We start from the raw sequence: 16,049 nt of genomic DNA on the forward strand, positions 1-16,049 counted from the left end.
AGGTACTGTATCAGGGGGAAGGTACTGTATCAGGGGGAAGGTACTGTATCAGGGGGAAGGTACTGTATCAGGGGGAAGGTACTGTATCAGGGGGAAGGTACTGTATCAGGTAGGCACTGTATCAGGGGGAAGGTACTCTATCAGGAGGAAGGTACTGTATCAGGGAGAAGGTACTGTATCAGGGGGAAGGTACTGTATTTGGGGGAAGGTACTGTATTTGGGGGAAGGTACTGTCTCATGGGGACTGTATTTGGGGGAAGGTACTATATCAGGAGGAAGGTACTGTATCAGGGGGAAGGTACTGTATCAGGGGGAAGGTACTGTATCAGGGGGAAGGTACTGTATCAGGGGGAAGGTACTGTATTTGGGGGAAGGTACTCTATCAGGAGGAAGGTACTGTATCAGGGGGAATGTACTGTATCAGGGGGAAGGTACTGTATTTGGGGGAAGGTACTCTATCAGGAGGAAGGTACTGTATCAGGGGGAAGGTACTGTATCAGGGGGAAGGTACTGTATCAGGGGGAAGGTACTGTATCAGGAGGAAGGTACTGTATCAGGGGGAAGGTACTGTATCAGGGGGAAGGTACTGTATCAGGGGGAAGGTACTGTATCAGGTAGGCACTGTATCAGGGGGAAGGTACTCTATCAGGAGGAAGGTACTGTATCAGGGAGAAGGTACTGTATCAGGGGGAAGGTACTGTATCAGGGGGAAGGTACTGTATCAGGTAGGTACTGTATCAGGGGGAAGGTACTGTATCAGGAGGAAGGTACTGTATCAGGGGGAAGGTACTGTATCAGGGGGAAGGTACTGTATCAGGGGGAAGGTACTGTATCAGGTAGGTACTGTATCAGGTAGGTACTGTATTAGGAGGAAGGTAGTGTATCAGGTAGGTACTGTTTTAGGGGGAAGGTACTGCTCCTAAACTCCTATAAAGCCTCATTCATACCCTACACAATACACAGCACATCAACTAGAAATAACTAAGAAACATGGCCACCCCGTGTTGTTACGTAGCAAACATTTGCAGATATCTGCAGAACTGCAATTATTTAAATTTGAGTCATTTGGCAGACACTCTTACCCAGAGCCCCTTGCAGTTATGCACTTGACTCAAGTATGCGGGTTGGCCAATGTGTGTTCTCGTTCTTTAAAAACGGTATAAATTAGTCTTTATTGTCACTTTCTCACACTGCACTGTTACCTGTAGAGCCAAGCCTCCTGCCTGTTGCTGGGGCTGTAGTTTTGTCTGTTAAAGTATGAACACAGGTTTTGTATGCTGCAAAAATGAATTGCATGCACATATTTGGCTTCCTAATACATACATACTGTACTGCTTCTTTTTCAACTCACGTACCAACACACTCTCTCATGTACCAACACACTCTCTATAAGCCACGCAGGCACAGATACAGGTACAGGTACAGGTACAGGCACAGATACAGACACAGATACAGGTACAAATACAGGTACAGGCACAGATACAGGTACAGACACAGATACAAACACAGACACAGGTACAGACACATATACAGACACATATACAGGTACAGGTACAGACACATATACAGATACAGGTACAGGTACAGATACAGATACAGACACAGACACAGACACAGATACAGGTACAGACACATATACAGACACATATACAGGTACAGGTACAGACACATATACAGATACAGGTACATGTACAGATACAGACACAGACACAGATACAGATACAGACACAGACACAGACACAGATACAGGTACAGGCACAGGTACAGACACATACAGGTACAGGTACAGACACATATACATATACAGGTACAGGTACAGATACAGACACAGACACAGATACAGATACAGACACAGACACAGATACAGGTACAGGTACAGGTACAGTTACAGACACAGGTACAGGTACAAATACAGGTACAGGCACAGGTACAAATACAGGTACAGGTACAGACACAGGTACAGGTACAAATACAGGTACAGCTACAGATACAGGTACAGGTACAGACACAGGCACATACACATATATAGACACAGGTACAGGTACAGACACAGATACAGATACAGACACAGACACAGGTACAGGTACAGGCACAGGTACAGGTACAGTCACAGGCACATACAAATATACAGACACAGGTACAGGTACAAATACAGGTACGGGCACAGGCACAGGTACAGGTACAGACACAGGTACAGGTACAGACACAGACACATACACATATACAGACACAGACACAGACACAGGTACAGGTACAAATACAGGTACAGGCACAGGTACAAACACAGGTACAGGTACAGACATGGTACAGGTACAGATACAGGTACAGGTACATATACAGGTACAGGTACATGTATAGATACAGGTACAGATACAGGTACAGACACAGGTACATGTACAGATACAGGTACAGATACAGGTACAGGTACAGGTACAGATACAGGTACAGATACAGATACAGGTACATGTACAGATACAGGTACAGATACAGATACAGATACAGGTACATGTACAGATACATGTATGGTTACAGGTACAGATAGAGGTAAAGGTACAGATACAGGTACAGATACAGATACAGTTAGAGGTACAGGTACAGATACAGGTACAGGTATAGATACAGATACAGATACAGTTAGAGGTACAGGTACAGACACAGGTACAGATACAGGTACAGATACAGTTAGAGGTACAGGTACAGATACAGGTACAGGTACAGGTACAGATACAGGTACAGATACAGGTAGAGGTACAGATACAGGTACAGGTACAGATACAGGTACAGGTACAGATACAGGTACAGATACAGGTAAAGGTACAGGTACAGGTACAGGTACAGGTACAGATACAGGTACAGGTAAAGGTACAGGTACAGGTACAGATACAGATACAGGTAAAGGTACAGGTACAGGTACAGATACAGGTACAGATACAGGTACAGGTAAAGGTACAGGTACAGGTACAGATACAGATACAGGTACAGGTACAAATACAGGTACAGATACAGTTAGAGGTACATAGTACAGACACAGGTACAGATACAGATACAGTTAGAGGTACAGGTACAGATACAGTTAGAGGTACAGGTACAGATACAGGTACAGGTACAGATACAGCTACAGGTACAGATGCAGGTACAGATACAGGTACAGATACAGGTACAGGTACAGGTACAGATACAGGTACAGGTACAGGTACAGGTACAGATACAGGTACAGATACAGGTACAGGTACAGATACAGGTACAGAAACAGATACAGGTACAGATACAGGTACAGATACAGGTACAGGTACAGGTAGGGGTACAGGTACAGATACAGGTACAGGTACAGGTACAGGTACAGATACAGGTACAGATACAGATACAGGTAGGGGTACAGGTACAGGTACAGATACAGGTATAGGTACAGGTACAGATACAGGTACAGATACAGATACAGGTACAGGTACAGGTACAGGTACAGGTACAGGTACGGGTACAGGCACAGGTACAGATACAGGTACAGATACAGATACAGGTAGGGGTACAGGTACAGGTACAGGTACAGATACAGATACAGATATAGGTACAGGTACAGATACAGGTACAGGTACAGGTACAGATACAGATACAGATACAGGTACGGGTACAGGCACAGGTACAGATACAGGTACAGACAGTTGGTATAGTAATAAAAATGTTATTACTTTTCTTACATGGTCAAGGTGCTTCCATTCCTCCCCCCATTCTCTGTCTGTCAACCGGTGGTCAATCACCTCGTCCTGACGAGCCCCGTGCATTCCTTCATCAATCAGGAGAGAGGGGGGGAGAGAGAGTTAAAGTTTGTGGAGAAAGATACGAATGCCCTGTCTTCCCTCCATCCTCTCTCCACTGTTCCCCTCCATCCTCTCTCTACTGTTACCTTCATCCTCCCTCCACTGTTCCCTCCCTCCTCTCTCCACCGTTCCCTCCATCCTCTCTCCACTGCTCCCTCCATCCTCTCTCCACTGCTCCCTCCATCCTCTCTCCACTGTTCCCTCCATCCTCTCTCCACTGTCCCCTCATCCTCTCTCCACTGTTCCCTCCATCCTCTCTCCACTGTTCCCTCCATCCTCTCTCTACTGTTCCCTCCATCCTCTCTCCACTGTTCACTCAATCCTCTCTCCACTGTTCCCTCCCTCCTCTCTCTACTGTTCCCTCCATCTTCTCTCCACTGTTGCCTCCATCCTCTCTCCACTGTTGCCTCCATCCTCTCTGCAGGCTTCCCTCCTTCCTCTCTCTACTGTTCCCTCATCCTCTCTCTTCTGTTCCCTCCATCCTCTCTCCACTGTTCCCTCCTTCCTCTCTCTACTGTTCCCTCCATCCTCTCTACACTGTTCCCTCCATCCTCTCTCCACTGTTCCCTCCATCCTCTCTCCACTGTTCCCTCCATCCTCTCTCCACTGTTCCCTCCATCCTCTCTCCACTGTTCCCTCCATCCTCTCTCCACTGTTCCCTCCTTCCTCTCTCTACTGTTCCCTCCATCCTCTCTCCACTGTTCCCTCCATCCTCTCTCCACTGTCCCCTCATCCTCTCTCCACTGTTCCCTCCATCCTCTCTCCACTGTTCCCTACATCCTCTCTCCACTGTTCCCTCTCTCTACTGTTCCCTCCATCCTCTCTCCACTGTTCCCTCTGTCCTCTCTCCACTGTTCCCTCCATCCTCTCTCCACTGTTCCCTCTCTCTACTGTTCCCTCTCTCCACTGTTCCCTCTCTCTACTGTTCCCTCTCTCCACTGTTCCCTCTCTCCACTGTTCCCTCCAGCCTCTCTCTCTACTGTTCCCTCCATCCTCTCTCCACTGTTCCCTCCCTCCTCTCTCCACTGTTCCCTACATCCTCTCTCCACTGTTCCCTCCATCCTCTCTCCACTGTTCCCTCCATCCTCTCTCCACTGTTCCCTCCCTCCTCTCTCCACTGTTCCCTCCCTCCTCTCTCCACCGTTCCCTCCATCCTCTCTCCACTGTTCCCTCCATCCTCTCTCTACTGTTCCCTCCATCATCTCTCCACTGTTCCCTACATCAATGAAGACAGAGACGAAAGATGGAGAGATCAAATAAGCCATTTGTCCCACAACCAGACTCTCTTCCATGCATCCCATCATCAATGTCCCACAACCAGACTCTCTTCCATGCATCCCATCATCAATGTCCCACAACCAGACTCTCTTCCATGCATCCCATCATCAATGTCCCACAACCAGACTCTCTTCCATGCATCCCATCATCAATGTCCCACAACCAGACTCTCTTCCATGCATCCCATCATCAATGTCCCATCATCAATGTCCCACAATGAGACTGAATATTCCCTATATAGTGCATTACTTCTGACCAGGGCCCTATGTCACCCTATTGTCACAACTTCGAATTCGATGCCTCTCCTTGTAGGGCTATGCTCAGCGGTCGACGACACCGGTCTTCTAGCCATCATTTATCCATTTTTCATGTTCCATTGGTTTTGTCTTGTCTTCCTACACACCTGTTTTCAATCCCATTCATTACCTGTTGTGTATTCCCTCTGTTTCCCCTCATGTCCTTTTCAGAGATTGTTTGTTGTTCAGTATTCGTGTTGTTTTGTATTGGTGCGTGTCCGGTCCTCGTACACACTTTGCTTTATTGTATTCATGGTTTTGGAGTTATGTTTGTTTTCAAGTTATTAAACAAATCCATTCCACTAAGTTTGATTCTCCTACGCCTGACTTCCCTGCCACCTATACACATGACTCTGATAGAATATTTGACAAAACATGAAGTCAGCAGGAGAAGGTACCCCGGCCATGGAGGTGGAGGAGCGCTTCATGGAACATATGGAAATGATTTACAATCTGAGCGCCGCCATGGTCGTGTTGTCCAGAATATGGACCGCTGGGAGTTTTTCCAGCGCCTCCACCAGCACAACCGGGGTCTCCCCTGAGCGCCCCTATCCCGCCTGAACCCAGCAGGATCATCTATCCATACCACAGGGGTACGACGGAGATGCTGCCGGCTGCCATGGTTTCCTCCTCAAACTAAGCCTGTACCTGGCCACGGTCCACCCAGCTCCATCGGACCGTGAGAAGAGTTGCGCCCCCGTCTCATGCCTCACCGGGAAAGCCCTGGAGTGGGCCAGCGCTGTGTGTGGAGAAGAGAATGCAGCGTTGGACCATTTTGAGGAGTTCACCTGCCATTTCAAGACAGTATTCGACCACCCATCCGAAGAAGAGCGGCGGGTCAGTGCCTCTATCATCTGAGGCAGGAGACGAGGAGCGCCCAGGAGTTTGCGCTAGAGTTTAGGACCCTGGCTGCCGGCGCTGGATGGAACAACAGGGACTTGATCGACCATTATCGTTGTAGTCTACGCGAGGACGTCTGTCGGGAGCTGGCCTGTAGAGACACCACCCTCACCTTCGACCAGCTGGTGGACCTGTCCATCTGCTGGACCACATGCTGGCTACTCGCAGACATCCAGATTGCAGTCTGGTTGTTCCATCCTCCCATACCCCCTCACTGATACCCATGGAGCTGGGAGGGGTGATGCGCAGGGAGACCAGAGGGGGTTTCCGCTCGTGCACCATCAGTGGCCTCAGAGGTCACACTGCTGGTCAGTGCAGGGTTGGTTCCTCTGGGAATAGAGAAGGCAGGCAGGGCATTCTGGCATCACCCCAGGTGAGTAGGCACCATTCCCATCCAGAGCCCTCTGCTGCACTAATGTTTGTCTCTCTCACTTTTCCTGTATTTTCCCCGCTTTCCCAGCATAAGGCGCTAGTAGATTCAGGCGCGGCTGGGAATTTCATTAATAAAGTGTTCCTGTGGTTGTGCCTTTCCCCTGTTTACGCCTTAGTCGACCATCAGGGAGGCCACCGCTCCTTTGGTAACGGGGAAAGGATGAGTCTTTTCCTTGATTCTCCCGTGGTGCTGGGCCTTCCCTGGTTAGTGGTGTATATTGATGACATTCTGAGCATGTGTCTCTGGTGCGCAGAATGTTTGGTACGTCAAGGCTGAGAAATGCCTGTTCTTCCAACAGTCCGTCTCCTTCCATCAGCATCGGATTTCCAGTGGAGATGGAGAGTGAGCATTGCAGCCGTGCTGCTCCTATTACTTCACTACTTGCAGTGGTCAGCTGAGGCGAACAGGGCTTTTAGGCACCTGAAGGCTCTGTTTGCCTCGGCTCATGTGTTGGCTCATCCGGATCCCTCATTGCTGTTCATAGTGGAGGTGGACACATCCGAAGCTGGGATAGGAGCAGTGCTCTCTCGGTGCTCAAGTACGCCACTGAAGCTCCGCCCCTGTGCCTTTTTTTCGAAGAAGCTCAGCTTGGCGGAGAGAAACTATGATGCGGGGGACCGGGAGCTGTTGGCTGTCGTCAAGGCTTTGAAGGCATGGAGACATTGAGGGGGCTAAACACCCTTTTCTCATCTGGACTGACCATCGCAATCTGGAGTACATTCGGGAGGCGAGGAGACTGAATCCTCACTGGGCAAGGTGGGACACGTTTTTCACCCGTTTTGTGTTTACCCTCTCTTATAGGCCAGGCTCCCAGAACGTTAAGGCAGGCGCACTGTCCCAGCTGTATGACACAGAGGAGCATTCCATGGATCCCACTCCCATACCCCCAGCCTCTTGTTTGGTGGCGCCGGTAGTGTGGGAGCTGGACACGGATATTGAGCGAGCGTCACATGCAGAGCCTGCTACCCTCTAGTGTCCCGCTGGGCATCTGTACATTCTGTCTGTTGTCCGCGACCGGCTGATCTATTGGGCTCACACGTCACCCTCCTCTGCTCATACTGGGATAGGTTGGACGATGCGCTGTCTTGATGGGAGGTACTGGTGGCCCACGTGAGGGTTTATGTTTCCTCATGCTCAGTGTGCGCCCAGAGCAAGGCTCCTAGACACCTGCCCAGGGGTAAGTTACAACCCTTACCCGTTCCACAACGGCCGTGGTCGCACCTGTCAGTGGATTTTCTAACTGATCTTCCACCTTCACAGGGTAACACCACGATCCTGGTCGTTGTGGATCGGTTTTCAAAGTCCTGTCGTCTCCTCCCTTTTCCCGGTCTCCCTACGGCCTTACAAACCGCGGAGGCCCTATTTACACACGTCTTCCGGCACTACGGAGTCCCTGAGGATATAGTGTCTGATCGGGGTCCCCAGTTCATCTCAAGGGTCTGGAAGGCGTTCATGGAACGTCTGGGGGTCTCGGTCAGCCTTACCTCAGGGTTTCACCCTGAGAGTAATGGGCAGGTGGAGAGAGTTAACCAGGATGTGGGTAGGTTTCACCCTGAGAGTAATGGGCAGGTGGAGAGAGTTAACCAGGATGTGGGTAGGTTTCACCCTGAGAGTAATGGGCAGGTGGAGAGAGTTAACCAGGATGTGGGTAGGTTTCACCCTGAGAGTAATGGGCAGGTGGAGAGAGTTAACCAGGATGTGGGTAGGTTTCACCCTGAGAGTAATGGGCAGGTGGAGAGAGTTAACCAGGATGTGGGTAGGTTTCTGCGGTCTTATTGCCAGGACTGGCCGGGGGAGTGGGCAGCATTCGTGCCCTGGGCAGAGATGAGCCCAGAACTCGCCCCTCCCCTTTCTCTGTATTAGGGCTCAGCCGGCTCTTTGGCATCAGAGTCCAAGGCTCCTGCGGTGGTTCCGGCACGTGGAGGATACCTGGGAGGCAGCCCACGTCCACCTTCAGCGCACCGTACTGCGCCAGACCGTAACCGCAGTGAGGCCCCGGTGTTCGCACCAGGGGACAGGGTCTGGCTCTCGACCTGAAACCTGCCCCTCGGCCTGCCCTGCCGGAAGCTGGGTCCACGGTTTGTGGGGACGTTTAAAGTCATGAGGAGAGTGAACGAGGTATGTTATACGTTACAGCTACCAACTATTGTCCCTATCCCTACCGTATTAACCCCTCATTCCATATGTCTCTCCTCAGGCCGGTGGTTGACTTCCCTGCCACCTATATACACCACTCTGACACCCTATCCCCTGTCAAGTGCACTACTTTTGACCAGGGCCCTATAGAACCCTATTCCATATCTGGCACAACCACCCTCCCTCCCTCCCTCCCTCCCTCCCTCCCTCCCCTCCCTCCCTCCCTCCTCCCTCCCTCCCTCCCTCCCTCCCTCCCCCTCCCTCCCTCCCTCCCTCCCTCCCTCCCTCCCTCCCTCCCTCTATCACAGTCCAGACATGCTAAATGTAGCAAAGTTTTTGTTAGATCAGGGACACATGTAGCTAGTCATTAAGCTTCATGGACACAGATCCACTCTGGAAACATCTCCTCTCCCTGTATTAAAATAACCTCTCTGGTTTGTGGGTAGAAAATCTGGACCTCTTACAGGATGGACAGCTACGGTTGACCCTATTCCTACATTCCCTCCCCATCTTCTATTCTTCTCAGTCCTCCACATCCCTCCTCCATCCCTCCGTCCCCCCTTTCCCCAACTCTAACCCTCTTCTTCCGTCCTTACCCAGTGGCCGTGGTCTCTCCCTGAGCTCGCGGTGGTTGTGGTTGGGGTGGCGGTAGTGTGGTGAGTCTCTGTAATGGTGTGTGATGGCCATGTCATCCAGCCGGTAGTGCTGTGGGGGCGGGGGAGGGGGCGGCGTGGGGTGTCCATGGGCCAGGCCGTTAGGTTGGTAGGAGAGACCGTTGGAGGGGCTGAACCTTTGGCCTGCCGGGCTGATCGTACATGGTCTTTTACTGGAGGTCTCCAGGTGCAGGGGGCCATCCCTGTCAAAACCGTTCACTTTGGTTCTGGAGGAGGAGAGGGGGAGGGAACAGAGAGGTGGAGGAGGAGAGGGGGAGGGAATAGAGAGGAGGAGGAGGAGGGGAGGGAACAGAGAGGAGGAGGAGGAAAGGGGGAGGAGGAGGGGGTGAAGGGGAGGGAATAGAGAGGAGGAGGAGGAGAGGGGGAGGGAATAGAGAGGAGGAGGAGGAAAGGGGGAGGGAATAGAGAGGGAGGAGGGGGAGGGAACAGAGAGGAGGAGGAAAGGGGGAGGGAATAGAGAGGAGGAGGAGGAGAAGGAATAGAGAGGAGAAGGAGGAGAGGGGGAGGGAATAGAGAGGTGGAGGAGGAGAGGGAACAGAAAGGAGGAGGAGGAGGAGAGGGGGAGGGAATAGAGAGGAGGAGGAGGAGGGGAGGGAACAGAGAGGAGGAGGAGGAAAGGGGGAGGAGGAGGAGGAAGGGGGGAGGGAATAGAGAGGTGGAGGAGGAGAGGGAACAGAAAGGAGGAGGAGGAGGAGAGGGGAGGGAATAGAGAGGAGGAGGAGGAGGGGAGGGAACAGAGAGGGAGGAGGAGGAAAGGGGGAGGAGGAGGAGGAAGGGGGAGGGAATAGAGAGGAGGAGGAGGAGGAGAGGGGGAGGGAATAGAGAGGAGGAGGAGGAAATGGGGAGGGGGAGGAGGAAAGGGGGAGGGAATAGAGAGGAGGAGGAGGAAAGGAGGAGGAGGAGGAGGGAACAGAGAGGAGGAGGAGGAGGCGGAGGAGGAGGAAGAGAGGGGGAGGGAATAGAGAGGAAGAGGAGGAGGAGAGGGGGAGGGAATAGAGAGGAGGAGGAGGAAAGGGGGAGGAGGAGGAGGGGAGGGGGAGGGAATAGAGAGGAGGAGGAGGAGGAGGAAAGGGGGTAGGAGGAGGGAATAGAGAGGAGGAGAGGGGGAGGGAACAGAGAGGAGGAGGCGGAGAGGGGGAGGGAAAAGAGAGGAGGAGGAGGAAAGGGGGAGGAGGAGGAGGAGGAGGAGGGGGACAGAATAGAGAGGAGGAGGAGAGGGGGGATAAGAGAGGAGGAGAAGGAACAGAGGAGGAAGAGAGGGACGGTACAGAGAGGAGGAGGAGGAAGAGACGGGGAGGGAACAGAGAGGTGGAGGAGGAGGAGAGGGTGATGGAACAGAGAGGAGGAGGAGGAGGAGGAGGAGAGGGTGAGGAAACAGAGAGGAGGATGAGGAGGAGAGGAGGAGGGAACAGAGAGGAGGAGGAGGAGGAGGAGGAGAGGGGGAGAAAACAGAGAAGAGGAGGAAGAGAGGGGGAGAAAACAGAGAGGAGGAGGAGGAGAGGGGGAGGGAATAGAGAGGAGGAGGAGGAGGGGAGGAGGAGGAGGGAGGAGGAGGAGGAGGAGAGGGGGAGGGAATAGAGAGGATGAGGAGGAGGAGGAGAGGGGCAGGAGGAAGAGAGGGGGAGGGAACAGACAGGAGGATGAGGAAGAGAGGGGGAGGGAACAGAGAGGAGGAGGAGGAAGAGAGGGGGAGGGAACAAAGAGGAGGAGGAGGGAGAGAGGGGGAGGGAACAGAGAGGAAGAAAGACAGTGAGAAACACCTTCAGAAGAAGTTGTCCCAAAGGCACCCTATTCCCTACATAGTGCACTTCTTTTGACCAGAGTCCTGTGGGCCCTTTGATCCCGGGGAAACACGGCTTTAGAAGAAGGGACCCATCATGACGCAGGGTGTTTTACTGTCTTCTATAGAAGGGACCCACCATGAGGCAGGGTGTTTTACTGTCTTCTATAGAAGGGACCCATCATGACACAGGGTGTTTTACTGTCTTCTATAGAAGGGACCCATCATGACACAGGGTGTTTTACTGTCTTCTATAGAAGGGACCCATCATGACACAGGGTGTTTTACTGTCTTCTATAGAAGGGACCCACCATGAGGCAGGGTGTTTTACTGTCTTCTATAGAAGGGACCCATCATGACACAGGGTGTTTTACTGTCTTCTATAGAAGGGACCCATCATGACACAGGGTGTTTTACTGTCTTCTATAGAAGGGACCCATCATGAGGCAGGGTGTTTTACTGTCTTCTATAGAAGGGACCCACCATGACACAGGGTGTTTTACTGTCTTCTATAGAAGGGACCCATCATGACGCAGGCTGTTTTACTGTCTTCTATAGAAGGGACCCATCATGGGGCAGGGTGTTTTACTGTCTTCTATAGAAGGGACCCATCATGAGGCAGGGTGTTTTACTGTCTTCTATAGAAGGGACCCATCATGAGGCAGGGTGTTTTACTGTCTTCTATAGAAGGGACCCATCATGACACAGGGTGTTTTACTGTCTTCTATAGAAGGGACCCATCATGACACAGGGTGTTTTACTGTCTTCTATAGAAGGGACCCATCATGAGGCAGGGTGTTTTACTGTCTTCTATAGAAGGGACCCATCATGAGGCAGGGTGTTTTACTGTCTTCTATAGAAGGGACCCATCATGGGGCGGGGTGTGTTACTGTCTTCTATAGAAGGGACCCATCATGACACAGGGTGTTTTACTGTCTTCTATAGAAGGGACCCATCATGAGGCAGGGTGTTTTACTGTCTTCTATAGAAGGGACCCATCATGACACAGGGTGTTTTACTGTCTTCTATAGAAGGGACCCATCATGACACAGGGTGTTTTACTGTCTTCTATAGAAGGGACCCATCATGACACAGGGTGTTTTACTGTCTTCTATAGAAGGGACCCATCATGACACAGGGTGTTTTACTGTCTTCTATAGAAGGGACCCACCACGAGGCAGGGTGTTTTACTGTCTTCTATAGAAGGGACCCATCATGGGGCAGGGTGTTTTACTGTCTTCTATAGAAGGGACCCATCATGAGGCAGGGTGTTTTACTGTCTTCTATAGAAGGGACCCATCATGACACAGGGTGTTTTACTGTCTTCTATAGAAGGGACCCATCATGACACAGGGTGTTTTACTGTCTTCTATAGAAGGGACCCATCATGACACAGGGTGTTTTACTGTCTTCTATAGAAGGGACCCATCATGACACAGGGTGTTTTACTGTCTTCTATAGAAGGGACCCACCATGAGGCAGGGTGTTTTACTGTCTTCTATAGAAGGGACCCATCATGGGCCAGGGTGTTTTACTGTCTTCTATAGAAGGGACCCATCATGACACAGGGTGTTTTACTGTCTTCTATAGAAGGGACCCATCATGAGGCAGGGTGTTTTACTGTCTTCTATAGAAGGGACCCACCATGACACAGGGTGTTTTACTGTCTTCTATAGAAGGGACCCATCATGACGCAGGGTGTTTTACTGTCTTCTATAGAAGGGACCCATCATGACACAGGGTGTTTTACTGTCTTCTATAGAAGGGACCCATCATGACACAGGGTGTTTTACTGTCTTCTATAGAAGGGACCCATCATGAGGCAGGGTGTTTTACTGTCTTCTATAGAAGGGACCCATCATGAGGCAGGGTGTTTTACTGTCTTCTATAGAAGGGACCCATCATGGGGCAGGGTGTTTTACTGTCTTCTATAGAAGGGACCCATCATGACACAGGGTGTTTTACTGTCTTCTATAGAAGGGACCCATCATGAGGCAGGGTGTTTTACTGTCTTCTATAGAAGGGACCCATCATGACACAGAGTGTTTTACTGTCTTCTATAGAAGGGACCCATCATGGGGCAGGGTGTTTTACTGTCTTCTATAGAAGGGACCCATCATGACATAGGGTGTTTTACTGTCTTCTATAGAAGGGACCCATCATGGGGCAGGGTGTTTTACTGTCTTCTATAGAAGGGACCCATCATTACACAGGGTGTTTTACTGTCTTCTATAGAAGGGACCCACCATGAGGCAGGGCGTTTTACTGTCTTCTATAGAAGGGACCCATCATGACACAGGGTGTTTTACTGTCTTCTATAGAAGGGACCCATCATGGGGCAGGGTGTTTTACTGTCTTCTATAGAAGGGACCCATCATGACACAGGGTGTTTTACTGTCTTCTATAGAAGGGACCCATCATGACACAGGGTGTTTTACTGTCTTCTATAGAAGGGACCCATCATGACACAGGGTGTTTTACTGTCTTCTATAGAAGGGACCCACCATGACACAGGGTGTTTTACTGTCTTCTATAGAAGGGACCCATCACGAGGCAGGGTGTTTTACTGTCTTCTATAGAAAGGACCCATCATGGGGCAGGGTGTTTTACTGTCTTCTATAGAAGGGACCCATCATGAGGCAGGGTGTTTTACTGTCTTCTATAGAAGGGACCCATCATGGGGCAGGGTGTTTTACTGTCTTCTATAGAAGGGACCCATCATGAGGCAGGGTGTTTTACTGTCTTCTATAGAAGGGACCCATCATGAGGCAGGGTGTTTTACTGTCTTCTATAGAAGGGACCCATCATGACACAGGGTGTTTTACTGTCTTCTATAGAAGGGACCCATCATGGGGCAGGGTGTTTTACTGTCTTCTATAGAAGGGACCCATCATGAGGCAGGGTGTTTTACTGTCTTCTATAGAAGGGACCCATCATGGGGCAGGGTGTTTTACTGTCTTCTATAGAAGGGACCCATCACGAGGCAGGGTGTTTTACTGTCTTCTATAGAAGGGACCCACCATGACACAGGGTGTTTTACTGTCTTCTATAGAAGGGACCCACCATAAGGCAGGGCGTTATTGTTATCGTGTGTGTGTACGTGTGTGTGTGTGTGTGTGTGTGTGTGTGTGTGTGTGTGTGTGTGTGTGTGTGTGTGTGTGTGTGTGTGTGTGTGTGTGTGTGTGTGTGTGTGTGTAGTGCGTATGTTATCATGTGTGTGTGTGTGTGTGTATATTGCGTATGTTATCGTGTGTGTATGTGTATGTGTGTATAGTGCGCATGTTATCGCGTGTGTGTGTGTACGTGTGTGTACGTGTGTGTGTGTATGTGTGTGTATCTGTGTGTATGTGTGTGTGTAGAAACAGATTGTACTTCTTAATGAGGTGTTTCATGGTCTCTTAATACCATCCTATAATACTATCTTATACTATCTAATACTATCCCTCTCAGACCATATGCTCCACAGACAACCTCTTCCCCACAATGCTCCCACCCTTACTCCCCACTAGCTAACTCAACGGCTGGAATATGTTTCTGAAACAGATTATTTAACAGGTCCTGTCTCTCTCTGCCTCTCTCTCTCTTTGCCTCTCTCTCTGCCTCTCTCTCTCTCTGCCTCTCTCTCTCTGCCTCTCTCTGCCTCTCTCTCTTTGCCTCTCTCTCTCTGCCTCTCTCTCTCTGCCTCTCTCTCTTCCTCTCTCTTTCTCTGCCTCTCTCTCTCTCTGCTCTCTCTCTGCCTCTCTCTCTCTCTGCTCTCTCTCTCTCTGTCTCTCTCTCTGCCTCTCTCTCTCTCTGCCTCTCTCTCTCTCTCCTCTCTCTCTCTTCCTCTCTCTCTCTGCCTCTCTCTCTCTGCCTCTCTCTCTGCCTCTCTCTCTCTGCCTCTCTGCTCTGCCTCTCTCTCTGCCTCTCTCTCTGCCTCTCTCTCTCTGCCTCTCTCTCTCTCTGCCTCTCTCTCTCTCTGCCTCTCTCTCTCTCTCTGCCTCTCTCTGCCTCTCTCTGCCTCTCTGCCTCTCTCTCTCCTGCCTCTCTCTCTCCCTCTGCCTCTCTCTCTGCCTCTCTCTCTCTCTGCCTCTCTCTGCTGCTCTCTCTGCCTCTCTCTGCCTCTCTCTCTGCCTCTCTCTCTCTCTCTCTGCCTCTCTCTCTGCCTCTCTCTCTATCTCTGCCTCTCTCTGCCTCTCTCTCTCTCTCTCTCTCTATGCTTCTCTGCCTCTCTCTCTGCCTCTCTCTCTCTCTCTGTCTCTCACACTCTCAATTCAATGGCTATATTATTAACAGAAGTTAAACAATAAATACAAATTAACAGTAAACATTACACATTTCAAATGTCATATCATGTATATATACCGTGTTGTGATGATGTGCAAATAGTTGAAATACAAAAAGGAAAATAAATAAATATGGGTTGTATTTACAATGGTGTTTGTTCTTCACTGGTTGCCCTTTTCTTCTGGCAACAAGTCACACATGTTGCAGCTGTGATGGCACACTGTGGTATTTCACACAATAGAGTTCAAAATCAAAATTGAATTTGTTTTCTAATTCTTTGTGGCTCTGTGTAATCTGAGGGAAACATGTGTCTCTAATATGGTCATACATTGGGCAGGAGGTTAGGAAGTGCAGCTCAGTTTCCACCTCATTTTGTGGGCAGTGAACACATAGCCTGTCTTCTCTTGAGAGCCAGCTCTGCCTACGGCAGCCTTTCTCAATAGCAAGGCTTTGCTCACTGAGTCTGTACTT

General features: G+C 50.4%; 1 protein-coding gene across 1 annotated transcript in view; it reads right to left on the reverse strand.

The window, feature by feature from the left end:
* LOC135551622 (protein CBFA2T1-like) overlaps positions 1-16,049 on the reverse strand; it is an 80,409-nt gene that overhangs the window by 36,906 nt on the left and 27,454 nt on the right. The window contains 2 exon segments of the mRNA XM_064982812.1: positions 3,696-3,781; positions 9,455-9,738. Coding sequence (XP_064838884.1) covers positions 3,696-3,781; positions 9,455-9,738 — 370 coding nt within the window.

This window comes from Oncorhynchus masou, chromosome 13 (assembly GCF_036934945.1).
Source record: "Oncorhynchus masou masou isolate Uvic2021 chromosome 13, UVic_Omas_1.1, whole genome shotgun sequence".
NCBI classification, from domain to species: domain Eukaryota; kingdom Metazoa; phylum Chordata; class Actinopteri; order Salmoniformes; family Salmonidae; genus Oncorhynchus; species Oncorhynchus masou.